General features: G+C 37.7%; 1 protein-coding gene across 50 annotated transcripts in view; it reads left to right on the top strand.

Moving 5' to 3' along the window:
- MGA (MAX dimerization protein MGA) overlaps positions 1-14,783 on the top strand; it is a 168,979-nt gene that overhangs the window by 119,982 nt on the left and 34,214 nt on the right. For all 50 annotated transcript variants that reach the window (XR_014312983.1, XR_014312984.1, XR_014312985.1 and 47 more), the window contains exon 9: positions 1,053-1,398. Coding sequence is in view for 46 of the 50 variants with exons in the window: in XM_082735492.1 (XP_082591618.1) it covers positions 1,053-1,398 (346 nt within the window). In the remaining 4 variants the exon portion in view is untranslated. The remainder of the gene's footprint in view (positions 1-1,052; positions 1,399-14,783) is intronic.

Genomic DNA, 14,783 nt, shown 5'->3' with positions numbered 1-14,783 from the left:
TGACTAATTTTTTTTTTTTTTTTTTGGTCATGAAATTTGTGCACCTTACCTTCCATTTTTAAATTATGTAAATAAATTCTAGACCTGAAGATGATTAGATGTTTGGATTAAATACACAGTGTGTCCTTTATTATTAATCATTCCTAAAGACTGTTATGTACATATTATCCCAGTCCCTTTCTATTAGTTACTAGAAAGCAGGTGTCCGCAAAGTATTTCAGTAAAGGGCCAGGTAGTAAATATTTTAGGCTTTGTAGGCCATATACACTCTGTGTATATGTTACAATAGCATGTGACTGTTCATTTACTCATGTCTGCTTTTACAATGCCACAGGCGTTTTGTGTTTCAGTGAAATTTTACGAAACAGGCTGAATTTGGCCTGTGCGTCTTGTCAACCCCTGCCTTTGAACATTACTTTCTTTTTCTTTTTCTTTTTTTTTTTTTTTTTTTTTTTTTAATTTTATTTCTTGATTTGACAGAGGGAGACCGATGTGGAGCTCATCCCAGGCATGACCTGAGCCAAAGGCAGATGCTTAACCACTGAGCTGCCCAGGTGCCCTGAACGTTACATGTGATTTCCATTGAGAATAGATTGATTGCTGTTGATATTCTGGCTCATAGTTAATTTAAATATTCTCTTGACTTGGGGTACCTGGGTGGCTCAGTGGGTTAAAGCCTCTGCCTTTGGCTTGGGTCATGATCTCTGGGTCCTGGGGTTGAGCCATGCATTGGGCTCTCTGCTGAGCAGGGAGCTTGCTCCCCCCCCCCCCCCCCCCAAAATCCCCGCCTGCCTCTCTGCCTACTTGTGATCTCTCTGTCAAATAAATAAAATATTTTTAAAAAAATTTCTCTTGACTACGCTGTGCTTTAGAAAGGCAGATTGTTCAGAGTCCTGGTTATATTTATGTTCTTCTTTAAATATACTGCTAATCTTGTGCTATTGGTACTGAGTGTTCAGAGTCCAAAAAGGCAGACCAGTATATGACTTGTAAGTTGTGGATGGTGTTGGGGCATGATTCAGTAGATTTACATTTCTTTATTTTAACTTTAGGCGTCTCTCAAAACTAAACCCATCCACACAATCATAAGGAAACGAGCCCCTCCATGCAACAATGACTTCTGTCGATTGGGTTGCGTGTGTTCCAGTCTAGCTTTGGAGAAGCGTCAGCCTGCTCACTGCCGCCGACCAGACTGCATGTTTGGCTGCACTTGTTTGAAAAGAAAAGTTGTGCTTGTTAAAGGAGGATCCAAAGCTAAGCATTTCCAGAGGAAAGCTGCTCATCGTGACCCAGTATTTTATGATGCTTTGGGAGAGGAACAACGAGGAGAAGAAGAGGGAGTCAGGGAGGAGGAAGAACAATTGAAAGAGAAAAAGAGGAGGAAGAAGCTAGAATACAGTGAGTATTAACTGAGAATTAAAAGTGTGTATAGTTTTTCTTAGAACAGTTTGGTTATTTAACATGTTACTGTTACTTATTTTAATCCTTTAATCAGTGGTCTAGAAAGAATTTTGAGAATTTCTTATTATCCTTAAATGCTCTTTCTTTGTGGTTTGTGTGATAATGTTTGTGTGCACACACACACATACACCTTTTTAAAACAGACTTTTTCTTTTGAAGATGGCTTTTTTGTGCTCCATTGGAATCATTCATTTGGACTTCCAGAATGCCTTTGAAACTTCTGTTTTTCTGTGTCTCCCTTCTCTTCCTGTGTTCTTTGAATACATGATGATCAGTATAATCCATTCCCCCCTCCAGCTTTTATTGAGGTATAATTGACAAGTACCCTTGCATATGGGCCCAGCACGCTCCCGCTGCGCGACTCTGCTGACAAGTACCCTTGCATATGTTTTAAGTGTGCAATATGACGATTTGGCATAGGTATACATTGTGACATGATTTTATCACAGTCAAGTCAACTAATCCATCTCATTATTTTCTAGATGAAGAGATTTGTAACAAGACCCTTTGGTTCTGGTTTGAGCCATTAACCAGGTGATTGGAGTTTTGGTGACAGGATAAGGGCGTAACTGAGTTAAGCATTATGTACTATTTTGAAAAGCTTATTTTTCCTTTTTTGATAAAAGTCTGTTGTCCCACCAAATTACATACTAAATCATTCTTGATTTTTTTTCCTTTCTACTGTATCTTTTTATTTTGTTCAAATACATTGAATATATTTTTGCCATACAATTGAAGAGTTTTTTGCTTCTTAGTTTATTAGAAGACTAAATTCCTTTTTTGGCAGTTTATATTTACATTCACGTTGATTACCACATACTTATTTAAGTCATAATAGATGTTTAATATTTCAGTGTATGTTCTTCCAGGATTTTCTGTTAATAGACTTGTGTGCATACATACATGATTCTCTAGAAATGGAATTGCTTTTATATGGTATCATAACCTTTAGAAATCTGATATAAAGTCATGTTTTGTTTTCCGTATATAGACCATACAATATAGATCTATATTATAATTTTAGTTTAAATGGCTTCATGTTATTACAGTCCTTTTGGTCAGACATTCAGCCTTTTTATATATTCTTTATTATAAACAGTACAGTGATGGGGCGCCTGAGTGGCTCAGTGGGTTAAGCCGCTGCCTTCGGCTCAGGTCATGATCTCAGGGTCCTGGAATCGAGTCCTGCGTCGGGCTCTCTGCTCAGCAGGGAGCCTGCTTCCCTCTCTGCCTGCCTCTCCAACTACTTGTGATTTCTCTCTGTCAAATAAATAAATAAAATCTTAAAAAAAAAATAAACAGTACAGTGATGATAGGCTATTAAAAGTGGAATTGCTGTGGCAGTGATAGCACTTTAAAGGTTTATAGATGTTTCTGGAGTTGTACCAAGGTACACATTTACCAATAGTTGGATAGTGCTGGATTTTCTATGCTCTTAACTGGATAGTTCACCTGATAGGCAGAAATTGATACTTTGTTTTAAAATTTATAGTTCTTCAAGTAGTAGGTTTATTGACCATTTGTCATAAACTTGCTTCTGTAAATTTGACTTTTTGAATTCTTTGCTTTTATTGGAGCCACCTATGTTTTTCCCTGCATTACTTTTTTTTTTTTTTTAAAGATTTTATTTATTATTTATTTGACAGAGATCACAAGTAGGTAGAGAGGCAGGCAGAGAGAGAGGAGGAAGCAGGCTCCCTGCCAAGCAGAGAGCCTGATGTGGGGCTTGATCCCAGGACCCTGAGATCGTGATCTGAGCCAAAGGCAGAGGCTTAACCCACTGAGCCACCCAGGCGCCCCTCCCTGCATTACTTTTAAGAATTTAATTATTTATTTGACAGAGCACAAGCAGGGGGAGTGTCAGGCAGAGGGAGAAGCGGGCTTTCCTGCGCCCCAGAGCAGGGAGCCTGATGATGACTCAATCCCAGGACCCCGAGATCATGACCTGAGCCAAAGGCAGCTGCTTATCTAGCTGAACCACCCAGGCTCCCCCTTCCCTACATTTCCAAGAGCTTCATTTTTCACAGGTTATAATTTTGTAATTTATATTTTAGCTTTGTTAATAGTTCTTCCCTATTCCCTCACTTGCTCTGAAAAAGAAAAAAGCAAGGATGGTTAAGTCTAGTGGTTTTTTTTAAAAGTTTTTTATGGTTTCTGTGTTTAGAGTGTTTAGAATGTATTTCTTCATCTGCAAGATTTAAAAAGAAATACTAATTAGATTAATAAAGGGCTTAAAATAAAATATGATCTAGAATTTTTTTGATGTGAAAATTGTAGTAGGAAATCTTTTTTCCACAGTATGGCTAGGCAGTTTTCCCCTGACTTACTGAGAAGAAATACTTTCCCTACTGGCTTAAAATGTCACCAGTTAGGTAGTAAATTAAAAAATATTTATGTCTGTGTCTGTTTCTGATTTCTGCTATTTTGTGATTAGTGCCAGGCTGTTCTAATTGCCATGTCAGTGTTTAAGATATTGCCTCCATATACCTAAATGATCTTTATATAGATAAGATTAAAAACGTTTAAAATGAAATAAAATACAGGATTATTAGTTTAGTTTTATCTGTATCTCCTGAGTTTCCCCCCATTTTGCACTTTTAAAACAGTACTTTTCAATTTCAAAGTAACAAGAATAAGCTCTAGAAGATGCATAAGAATGAAAACTGTATCTGTTAGGCTTCATTAGTTTGCTTTCTTGGTTAGTGTATTTACCCTATGTCTTATTCTTGACCTGAGTTAACTCCAAAAGCTAGCCAGTTATCAAAGTATTTTTTTGTTTTTCTCACTGGTATTAGACCATTATAAAAAAACATGCCTTACTGTGTTCTAGGAGCCATCATTTTCCTGTAGTGTTAGGGAAGATGAGGAAAGGTGGGAAGATATTTTTGTTACAACTGCTATGGAAAAGGAATAGAAATAGGGAAGAGTTCTTAGAGGCAAAATGTTGCTGAAACCAAAACCAAACAAAAATGTACATAAAAACTGGAAGAAGATGAAGAAATCTTTTAGTCTGTTTTGAAAAAACATAGGTGGGGGGGTGATTTAGAGAAGTTATAGAGGTGAGAAAATACTCAAATGATAGAAAAAAGTATCTCTAAAGGACATGAAATTTCAGATTTAAGGGGTCCCCTGAATAGCAGGCAATAATAACCATCTAGACACGTGTTTCTTACATTTGTAACATCGAGAATAAAGAGGACATCCTGAACTGTTTTAAAGAGAAACCACTTTGCCTAGGAAGGATTTAAAATCAGTTTGATGTTAAAGAGATCATCATCTTCAGTAATTTACACTGGATTAAAATAATTGATTTATTTTTCTATCTTGGTTAAGTATACTCTTTAATCCCATCCCTATTCACCTCCCCTCCCCGAACTTCTCCTCTGATAACCATCTGTTCTCTATAGTTAAGAGTCTGTTTCTTGTTTTGTCTTTTTTATTTTCTTTGCCTATTTATTTTGTTTCTTGAATTCTACATATGAGTGAGCTCATATGGTATATGTCTTCCTTTGAATGACTGACGTCACTTAGCATAATACTGTCTGGCACCATCCATGTTGTTGCAGATGTCAAGATTTCATTTTTTCTTATGGCTGAATAATATTCCATAGTATATATACATACCACATCTTCTTTTTTGTTGTTGTTTTTTAAAAGATTTTATTTATTTATTTGACAGAGAGATCACAAGTAGGCAGAGAGTCCGGCAGAGAGAGAGAGAAGCAGGCTCCCGCTGAGCAAAGAGCCCGACACAGGGCTCGATCCCAGGACACTGAGATTATGACCTGAGCCGAAAGCAGCGGCTTAATCCACTGAGCCACCCAGGCGCCCCCCATACCACATCTTCTTTATCCATTCATCAGTCAGTGGACACTTGGGCTGTTTCCATAATTTGGCTAATGTAAATAATGCTATTAACATAGGGACGGATGAATCCATCCCTTTGATTTAGTGTTTCTGTAGTTTTTGAGTAAGTATCCAGTAGTGTGATTCCTGGATCAGAGGGTAGTTCTGTTTTTAACTTTATGAGGAACCTCCATTTTGTTTTTCAGAATGGCTGTACCAGTTTACATTCCCACCAACAGTGCAAGAGCCCCCCCCCCCCACATTATCTTCAATGCTTGTTTCTTGTGTTTTTGATTTTAGTCATTCTGACAGGTGTGAGGTATAACCTCATTGTAGTTTTGATTTGCATTTCCTTGATGATAAGTGATATTGTGCCTCTTTTCGTGTTCTCTTTGGTGTCCCTCTTTATGCAGCGCACTCTATGAGGGTTATATCATTTAAATCTTAAAACCTGTTGTAAGAGGGATTCTCCATTTTACAAATGTACTAATTGTGTGCTTAGAGAGTTTATGTAACTTGTTCCCCAAAGTCAGCTTCATTTTAAGGGAGTGATAGAGATTTGAACCCAAGTTTTTCTGACTTGAAGGTCTTCATTTTTTTTTTTTTCCTAGTGTATAAAATAATGATTTTTGAAATTTGGCCTTCACCTGATTACCGTCCATTTACCCTTTTGTTAGTTAAAAAAAAATGCTGCTGATGTAAAGGCATTGTGCTTAGCTGCTGTGGGAGGGACCAAGAGAAAGGATAAAACAGGACATTCCTGCTTGCTTAGCCCACTTAGAGTGTTGTTGGAGATGTGTTTCTATGTACAAGTTAACTGTCTAAAGGGAAGATAATAAAATTGATAACTGATTAGGAAAAAAGGAGAACACACAAATTACCAATATATCAGGAATGAAAAATGGCATCACTAAAGACATTCATTGATTAGTAGGGAACAGTTTAATGCCAATAAGTTAGATGAAATGGACAAATTTTTTGTTAGATGCAAAGCTACCAAATTCACTCAAGAAGAAATAAGTAACTGCTTACTCCTATACATATGAACTTGCAGTGAAAAACTGCACAGTAATGGCTGTGGTCCAGATGCCTTCACTGTTGAATTCTCAAACATTTAGGGAAGAAATAATGCCCATTTTATTTAAATGCTTCCATAAAATGATCTCATTCTGAGAGACTGGCATTCCCCTGATGCTCAAACCAGAAAAAGACATTACAAGAAAATGGTAGAGTACGTTCTCTCATGAACATATGTACAGATAATAAATACAATTTTAACATACCAAATCCAGGAATATATTTAAAGAATAATACATCATGACCAAGTGGATTTACCACAGTGGTGCATGGTTGATTTAACATTTGAAAATGATCAGCATTGTTCACCATTACCGTAATAGACTTTAAATTAAAAAAGGCCATATTATCATTTCTTTTTTTTGTTTAAGATTTTATTTATTCATCAGTGAGAGAGAGAGTGCACACGCATGAGGGGAGGAGCAGAGGGAGATGGAGAAGCAGACTCTTCAATCCAGGGCTCAATCCTGGGACTTCAGAAACATGACCTGCGCAAAAGGCAGACACCATACTATCATTTCAATAGATAGTTTTAAAAATTGACAAAATCCATTTCTGGTAAAAATTCTTAAGCATAGTAGAAGGAAACGTTCCCAATCTGATAAAGAGTATCTATGAAAAACTATACAAACAGCATATTAATTGTGAAAGACAGCTTTCCCCAGTGATTAGGAATGAGGAAAACGTCCTCTTTTGCCTTGTCTATTTAAAATTGTATAGGGCATCCTAGCCAGTGCAGTAAGTCATGAAAAAGAAAATGTATCCAGATTGGAAAGAAGGAAGTAAAATTGGTTTTATTCTTAGACTGGAAAATCCTAAGGAATCTATAAAAATACTACTAGAACTATGTTAGTTCAGCGAGTTTATGACGTATAATAATATCAGTAGACAATATATTTCTATAGATGCCAATAAGAACTAGAAATTGAAATAAAAAGTACCAGTTAAAATAGCATCCAAATAAATAGACACTTAAAGGATAAATCTGATAAAAGTTGCCTAAAAACCTTTTAAAAACTACAAAACATTGTTGAGAGCACTTTTTTTTTTTTAAGATTTTATTTATTTATTTGACAGAGAGAGAGATCACAAGTAGGCAGAGCAGCAGGCAGAGAGGGGGGGAAGCAGGCTCTCTGCTGAGCAGAGAGCATGATGTGGGGCTTGATCCCAGGACCCTGAGACCGTGACCCAAGCTGAAGGTAGAGGCTTAACCCACTGAGCCACCAGGTACCCTGAGAGCACTTTTTAAATAAACCTAAATAAATGGAGAGGTAGACTGTTTTTGTACATCTGAAGACTATCTTCGTAAGATACAGTTCTCCACAGACTGATTTATAAATAAATAAATGCTCTTCATGGGGCACATGCGTGCTCAGTTGGTTAAGCATCTACCTTTGGCTCAGGTCGTGATCCCAGAGTCCCTTGCTCAGCGAGGAGTCTGTTTTTCCCTCCACCCCTCACCCTGCTCTCATGCTCTCTCTCTCTCTCGTACACTCTGAAATAAATAAAATATTTTAAAAAAATGCTCTTCCAGTGAAAATCCCAGCAGGGTTTTCTCGGTAGAAATTTTCAAGTTTGTAAAATTTATATGGAAAAGCAAAGAACTGAGAATGGCTGTTTGATAAACAATTTCAATAAAGAACATAGTTGGTAGAGTTAGACTACCAGATTTTAAGACATACTATAAAGCTGAAGGATTTGGGATAAAGACTTATACATTAGTGAGACAGAACAGAGAAATCAGAAGCTGATATACATAAATACAAAGCCATTGAATTCAGTGAATTTTTTTGGCACAGTGCCAAGTCAGTTTAATGAGGAAATGATCTTCTCAACAAATGGATGTGGAGCAATTTGATAGCTAGAAACTGCTCTCTCCTGCCTCCAAAAATAAAATCAGAACCTCAGTCATGACTTTATATATAAAAATTATCTCAAGATTTAAGAGTTAGTCTTAGATTAAGTGTAAGTGCTTTAAAGTATACACTGTATAGAACAAAATAAAGGGAAATATCCTTTGTGATCTGTGACTCATAAAGATTTTTAAAATAGGACACCAGAACCACAATCATTAATATAAAAAAATGTAATGAAATGAATTTCTCAAGATTAAAAACTTGCTTTTCAGAAGACCTGTTAAAATTAAAAGACAAGCCATAAACTAAGAGAAATACTATAGAAAATATGCAGCCAACATAGGACCTGTATCTGTAATAAAGAATTTTTTTTTTTTTAAAGATTTTATTTATTGAGATAGGGTGGGTGCGGGCAGAGGGAGAAGCAGAGCCTGCTGAGCAGGTAACCCAACTTAAAGCCGTATCCCAGGACCCCAAGATCACGACCGGAGCCGAAGTCACATGTCCAGCTTGACTGTGCCACCCAGGTGGCCCTTGTCTGTAATAAAGAATTCTTTTTTTTAAAAGATTTTATTTATTTATTTGACAGAGAGAGATCACAAGTAGGCAGAGAGGCAGGCAGAGAGAGAGAGGAGGAAGCAGGCTCCCTGCCGAGCAGAGAGCCAGATGCGGGACTCCATCCCAGGACCCTGAGATGATGACCTGAGCCGAAGGCAGCGGCCTAACCCACTGAGCCACCCAGGCGCCCTGTAATAAAGAATTCTTAAAATTCATTGAAAATACTAAGAACTCAGAAGACAGTCAACATAATTTTTAAAAAATGAACAGAAAAATGAAAAGACAATATAAGCAGGTGGTACACAAACAGAAGATCAGGCACATGAAAAGTTATCAGTAGTCATTAAAAAATGCTTTATTAAAGCCACGAGGAGGCTCTCTGCTCTTCCCTGATCAATAGATAGCCTCATCTTCTGGTGCAGTGCCATCCTTGTCCCCAAGACATGATGGTGAAGACTGGAGTAAACAGGCTTTCGCTGGCTTCCTCAGAGGGCATCCTGGGCCACTTGGAGGACAAGATTGTCTCCTGCATCTTTAACACTGACACCCAGTCTTCCACCCTTGCTCATTTTCTGGTGTGAGAATGAATTTGGCTACACGAATCAGGTGGTGGACCTTACAGTCTGCATGGCCTCCAAGGAGTAACAGCCCCAGGAAGAGCAAGAAGAGAGATGTTGAGAATTCTTGCCCCAGCACAATGAGAATGTCTTGACCTCTATACAATTTCTTCCCAGATTACCTGGAGAAGGGGAGGGACTTAGGGAGTCCTGCCTTGTTATGTACCATCAATAAAGTGCACTGTACCCAGCTAAAAAACACACACAAGAAGATATTAACGTATACATTTAACTGGCTAAAATTAAGAAGACTGACTGTACCAAGTCCTGATTAGAATATAGAGCATATGAAGTCTCTTGCATAGCTGGTAGGAATGTAAAACGGTATAGTCACTTTAGAAAACAGTTTGGTAGTTTCTTAAAATACTAAAAATAAGTCTGCCATACAACATAGTTATTTCACTTGTTTTCATTTATTCAACAGAAATGAAAGTGTGTCACATAAAATCTTGTGTGTGGGCACTCATAACAGCTTTATATGTAATAGCAAGCAAATTGCAAACAGCCTAGGTGTCCCTCAAGAGGTGAATGGATAAAGACATTTGGTATAGTTACAAATAGTGGAATACTGCTCAGCAGAAAGATGAAACAAACTATTGATAACACTCAGCAACAAGGATCAGTCTCAGAATAATTATGCTGAATGATAAGCAGTTGGCTTCAACCTTTCCCCCAAGTTAACATTTCTATTCTATGTTAAGAAAGAAAAAAAAAACCTAATATATAGAACAGTGTTTGCCTAGACAGGGTTGGGATGGATGTTGGAGGCAGAGGGCAAGATGGAGGGATTGTATAAGAAGTTTATCCAGTTAAAATTACAAGGACATCTTGGAGTTGATGTTACCTTTAATTGTTGTGATGGTTTCACAGTGGTATATGTATGTCAGAGTTCATTAAGTTGAATGTGTGGTACTATATGTTATAGATCAATAAAGCTATAAGAGGAAAAAAAGGAAAAACATGTTTACTTATAGGACTGTTGTTGGCTGTTTGATATGAAAAAATGGGAAATTTATTGTTAAATTTTTACTTACACAGGGATACAGTGTTATCTCAAATGATAGAACATTTAAAACCATTAGCAAGATTATTTATTTGACAGACAGAGATCACAAGTAGGCAGAGAGGCAGGCAGAGAGGAGGAAGCAGGCTCCCCGAAGAGCAGAGAGCCCGATGTGGGGCTCGATCCCAGGACCCTGAGATGATGACCTGAGCTGAAGAAGGCAGCGGCTTAACCCACTGAGCCACCCAGGTGCCCCCCATTAGCAAGATTAAAGGAGAGAAATTTTATGATACTAGCAAATGCTGTAAAGATTAAAATTCAACATCCATTCTTTAGAAAAACTTTTTTATTGTGGTAGAATACATTCATCATAAACTTTACTATCTTAACCATTTGTTGTTGTTGTGTTTTAAAGATTTATTTGACACAGAGAGAGAGAGAGAAAGAGGAAACACAAGCAGGGGGAGTGGGAGAGGGAGAAGCAGGCCTTCTGCTGAGCAGGGAACCTGATGTGGGGAAGTGCTCAGTTCATCAATGGTATTAAATACACTCACACTGTTGCTAATAACTGTTATCACCATAACTTTCATTATGTTAAAGAGCTGAAACTGTGAATCTATTAAAAGCACAACTCCTCTTTTCCCTCTTCCCCAGCCTCTGGCAGTCACCATTTTACTTTGTCTTGATGATTTTGACCAAGTACTTCATATAAGTGGAATCATTTAGTGTTTGTCTTTTTGTGACTGGTTCATCTCACTTAATAATACCTTCTCAGGGTTCACTGATGCTACAGTTTATTGTAGAATTTCCTTCCTTTTTAAAGGCTGAATAATATTCCATTGATGGACTGTACTGTATTTTGCTTAACCATTCATCCATTGATGGGCACTCCTGTCTTCCTCATTTTAGCGATTGTGAATAAGGCTGGTGACGGGGCTCCTGGGTGGCTCAGTGGGTTAAGCCTCTGCCTTCAGCTCAGGTCATGGTCTCAGGGTCCTGGGATCGAGTTCCACATCAGGCTCTCTGCTGAGCAGAGCCTGCTTTGCCCTTCTCTCTGCCTGCCTCTCCACCTACTTGTGATCTCTGTCTGTCTATCAAATAAATAAATTTAAAAAATAATAATGCTGGTGTGTACAGGTATCTTTTTGAGATCCTGCTTTTAGTTTTTTGGGGTATATATCCAGAAGGGGAATTTTGGGATCATATTGTAATTCTTTTTTAAAATTTTTGAGGAACTTTCCTACAGTTTCCTGTAGTATCTGTGCAATTTAATATTCCCACTAACAGTGCCCAAGGGTTCTAATTTTTCTACATCCTCACCAGCATCTTTTTTTTCCCCTTTTTTTGGATGGAATCCATCCAAATGTCTGTGAGGTGTGGTATCTGATTGTAGTTTTGATTTGCACTTCCCTGAAGATTACTGGTGTTGAGCATCTTTTCATGTGCTTATTAGCCATTTGTCTGTTTTCTTTGTAGAAATGCCTATTCAAGTTCGCTCCTCCTTGTTGATCTGGGTTGTTTGGGGGTTTTTTTTGTTGTTGTTACTGAGTTTTAGGAGTTCTCTCTATATTCTGTGTATTATCTCCTACCAAAATGTGTTTTTTTGCAAATCTCCGATTCTTGGGTTACCTTTTTACTTTTTGTTTACTGTCTTTTGATAGAAAATATTAAAAAAACTTCATGACTCTTGTGGTTCGTTTTCTTTTGCTGTCTGTTCCTTTAATGTTGTATTCAAGAAGTGATCACCAAATCCAGTGTTTTAAAGCATTTGTTTTGTTTTTTCTTCTAAGAGTTTTATTGATTTAGGTCTTATATTTAGGTCCTTGATCCATTTTGAGTTAATATTTTTATATGTGGTGTTATATAAGGATCCAGTTTCACTCTTTTGCATGTGGATACCTAGTGTTCCCAGCACCATTTGTTGAAAACACTGTCCTATTTGTACGGAATGATCTTGGTTGGCACTGTTGTTCAAAAATTAATTGACTGTATATGCAAGGATTTATTTTTGGGCTGTCTGTTGTATTCCATTCGTCTGTTTGTCTGCCTTTATGTTGGTCCTACACTGTTTTGATTATGGTAGTTTTGTAGTAAGTTTTGAAATCAGGAAGTGTGAGTACTCCAGTTTTGTTATGGTCCTAGATTTTTTTTGGCTAGTCATATGAGTTGAGATTCCATATGAATTTCAGAATGAATTTTTCTGTTTGTGCAAAAAATGTCATTATGATTTTAATGAGGATTGCACAGAATCTGTAGATTGCTTTGAGTAATATTGACATTTTATTTTATTTTATTTTTTTAAAGATTTTATTTATTTATTTGACAGAGAGAAATCACAAGTACACTGAGAGGCAGGCAGAGAGAGAGAGAAGGAAGCAGGCTCCCTGCTGAGCAGAGAGCCCGATGCGGGACTCGATCCCAGGACCCTGAGATCATGACCTGAGCCGAAGGCAGCGGCTTAACCCACTGAGCCACTCAGGCGCCCCTAATATTGACATTTTAATGTTAAATCTTAAAATCCATGAGCATGGGGTGTGCTTCTTTTTCTGTTGTGTTTAATTTCTTTCAGAAGTGCTTTGTGGTTGTAATTGTCTAAGTCTTTATTTCCATGTGGAGGAATTTTGCAACAGTGTTGGTAAAGGATATTGGTCTGGATTTTTGTTAAATGTCTTTGGGTTTGGTATCAGAGTAATGTTGGCCTCATAGAATGAGTTGGGAAATGTACCCTTTTTCATTTTTTGGATAAGTTTTACAGTGATTGAGATATTTGTCCTTAAAGTGTTCAGTAGAATTTATCAGTGAAGCTTTCAAGTCCAGGGCTTTTTCGGAGGGTTTTTGATTAGTGATTCAGTCTCCTTACTAGTTTTAGGTCTGATTGGCTGTTTCCCCTGGGTAGATTTTGTATTTCTAGGAATTTGTTCATTTCATTTAGGTGGTCCAGTTTGTTGGTTTACAGTTTTTTATAGTGCTTTCTTGTAATCTTTTTTATTTTTGTAGAATTAATTTCATTTTGGATTTAGTCATCTGAGTCCACTTTTTTTTCTTAGTCTGTCTAGGTAGTATAATAGTTTTGTTGATCTCTCTGAATAAGCAACTTTTGGTTTCATTGATTGTCTTTATTTTTCTATTACATATTTCATTTATCTCTGTTCTAATCTTTATTTTCTTTTTATTTAGCTTTGTTCCTTTTTCCTAGTTCTTTTGTTGGGTCCCCCAATAATGGGTCCCTGGTCAAAGGAGCGAGACTGATACAAAGGGAAGGTCAAGCAAAGCTTTATTTCGCGCCAAGCATTAAGAATCAAACCGACCAGCAAACAGACCATTCGGGGCACCTTTTACAGAGAGGGCGACCCCTCCCTGCCTCACAGACTAACTTTTTATAGAGCAAAGACCATGGTGGTTGAACCTGGCCACACACAGGTGGCCAATGAGATTGCAACACACAGAGAAAGCTGCACAGTCATGCTAGGTCACACACGGGTGGCCAATTGAACTAAAGTTCACCCCATAGTAGCTATTTTGAACTAGCCTATCACCTTGGTCAGAATTGATGCCCAAAAGGTGGGGCCCACACTCCTAGGGGGACAATATGCATACTCCACTGATTGGATGTCTCCACCAGACCTGACTCATTCCTGATTCTCGGGCTGTTATCTCCACCTGATCTGACCCACCCTTGTATTTGAGCTTTGTTATCTAGGACTGGTTTTCCTGGACTTGCTTTTAAGTAAGTTCCCCTGGGGGAGCAGGGTCAATTTAAGTTTTACTGTATAAACAACAAAATGGCTGTTCAACTGGGGTGGGGAGGCTCTGGCTGAATAGGACCTTAAACTTTAAGTTGTAAAGCTAGGTTGTTAATTTGGGAGGTCTTTCTTGTTTTTTAATGTCATTTAGAGCTGCTACGTTTTTCCTATAAAACCACTCCTGCTTTGTCTGTCGTTTTGGTGTGTTGTATTTTTGTTTTCCTTTGTTTCTCAGTATCTCCTGATTTCCTTTGTTGATTTCTTCTTTAATCCATTGATTGTTTAAAAGTGTGTTGTTTAATATCCAGTTTTGTGATTTATCCAGTGTTCTTTTGTTACTGATTTCTGACTTCATCCTGTCCTAGGCAGAGAAAGTAATTTGCATGATATCTTTTTAAATCTCTTCAGACTTAATTTGTGACCTAACATGTGATCTATCCCAGAAGATATGCAGTTGGAGAAGAATGTGTGTTCTCTTGTTGGGTAGGGTTGTTCTTTATATGCCTTTTAGATCGAGTTAGTTTGGCGCGCCTGGGTGGCTCAGTGGGTTAACCCTCTGCCTTCGGCTCAGGTCCTGATCTCAGGGGCCTGGGATCGAGCCCTGCATGGGGCTCTTTGCTCA

Source organism: Mustela nivalis (assembly GCF_964662115.1).
Source record: "Mustela nivalis genome assembly, chromosome: 6".
In the NCBI taxonomy this organism is placed as follows: Eukaryota; Metazoa; Chordata; class Mammalia; order Carnivora; family Mustelidae; genus Mustela; species Mustela nivalis.
This window is presented reverse-complemented; position numbering and strand designations above follow the sequence as displayed.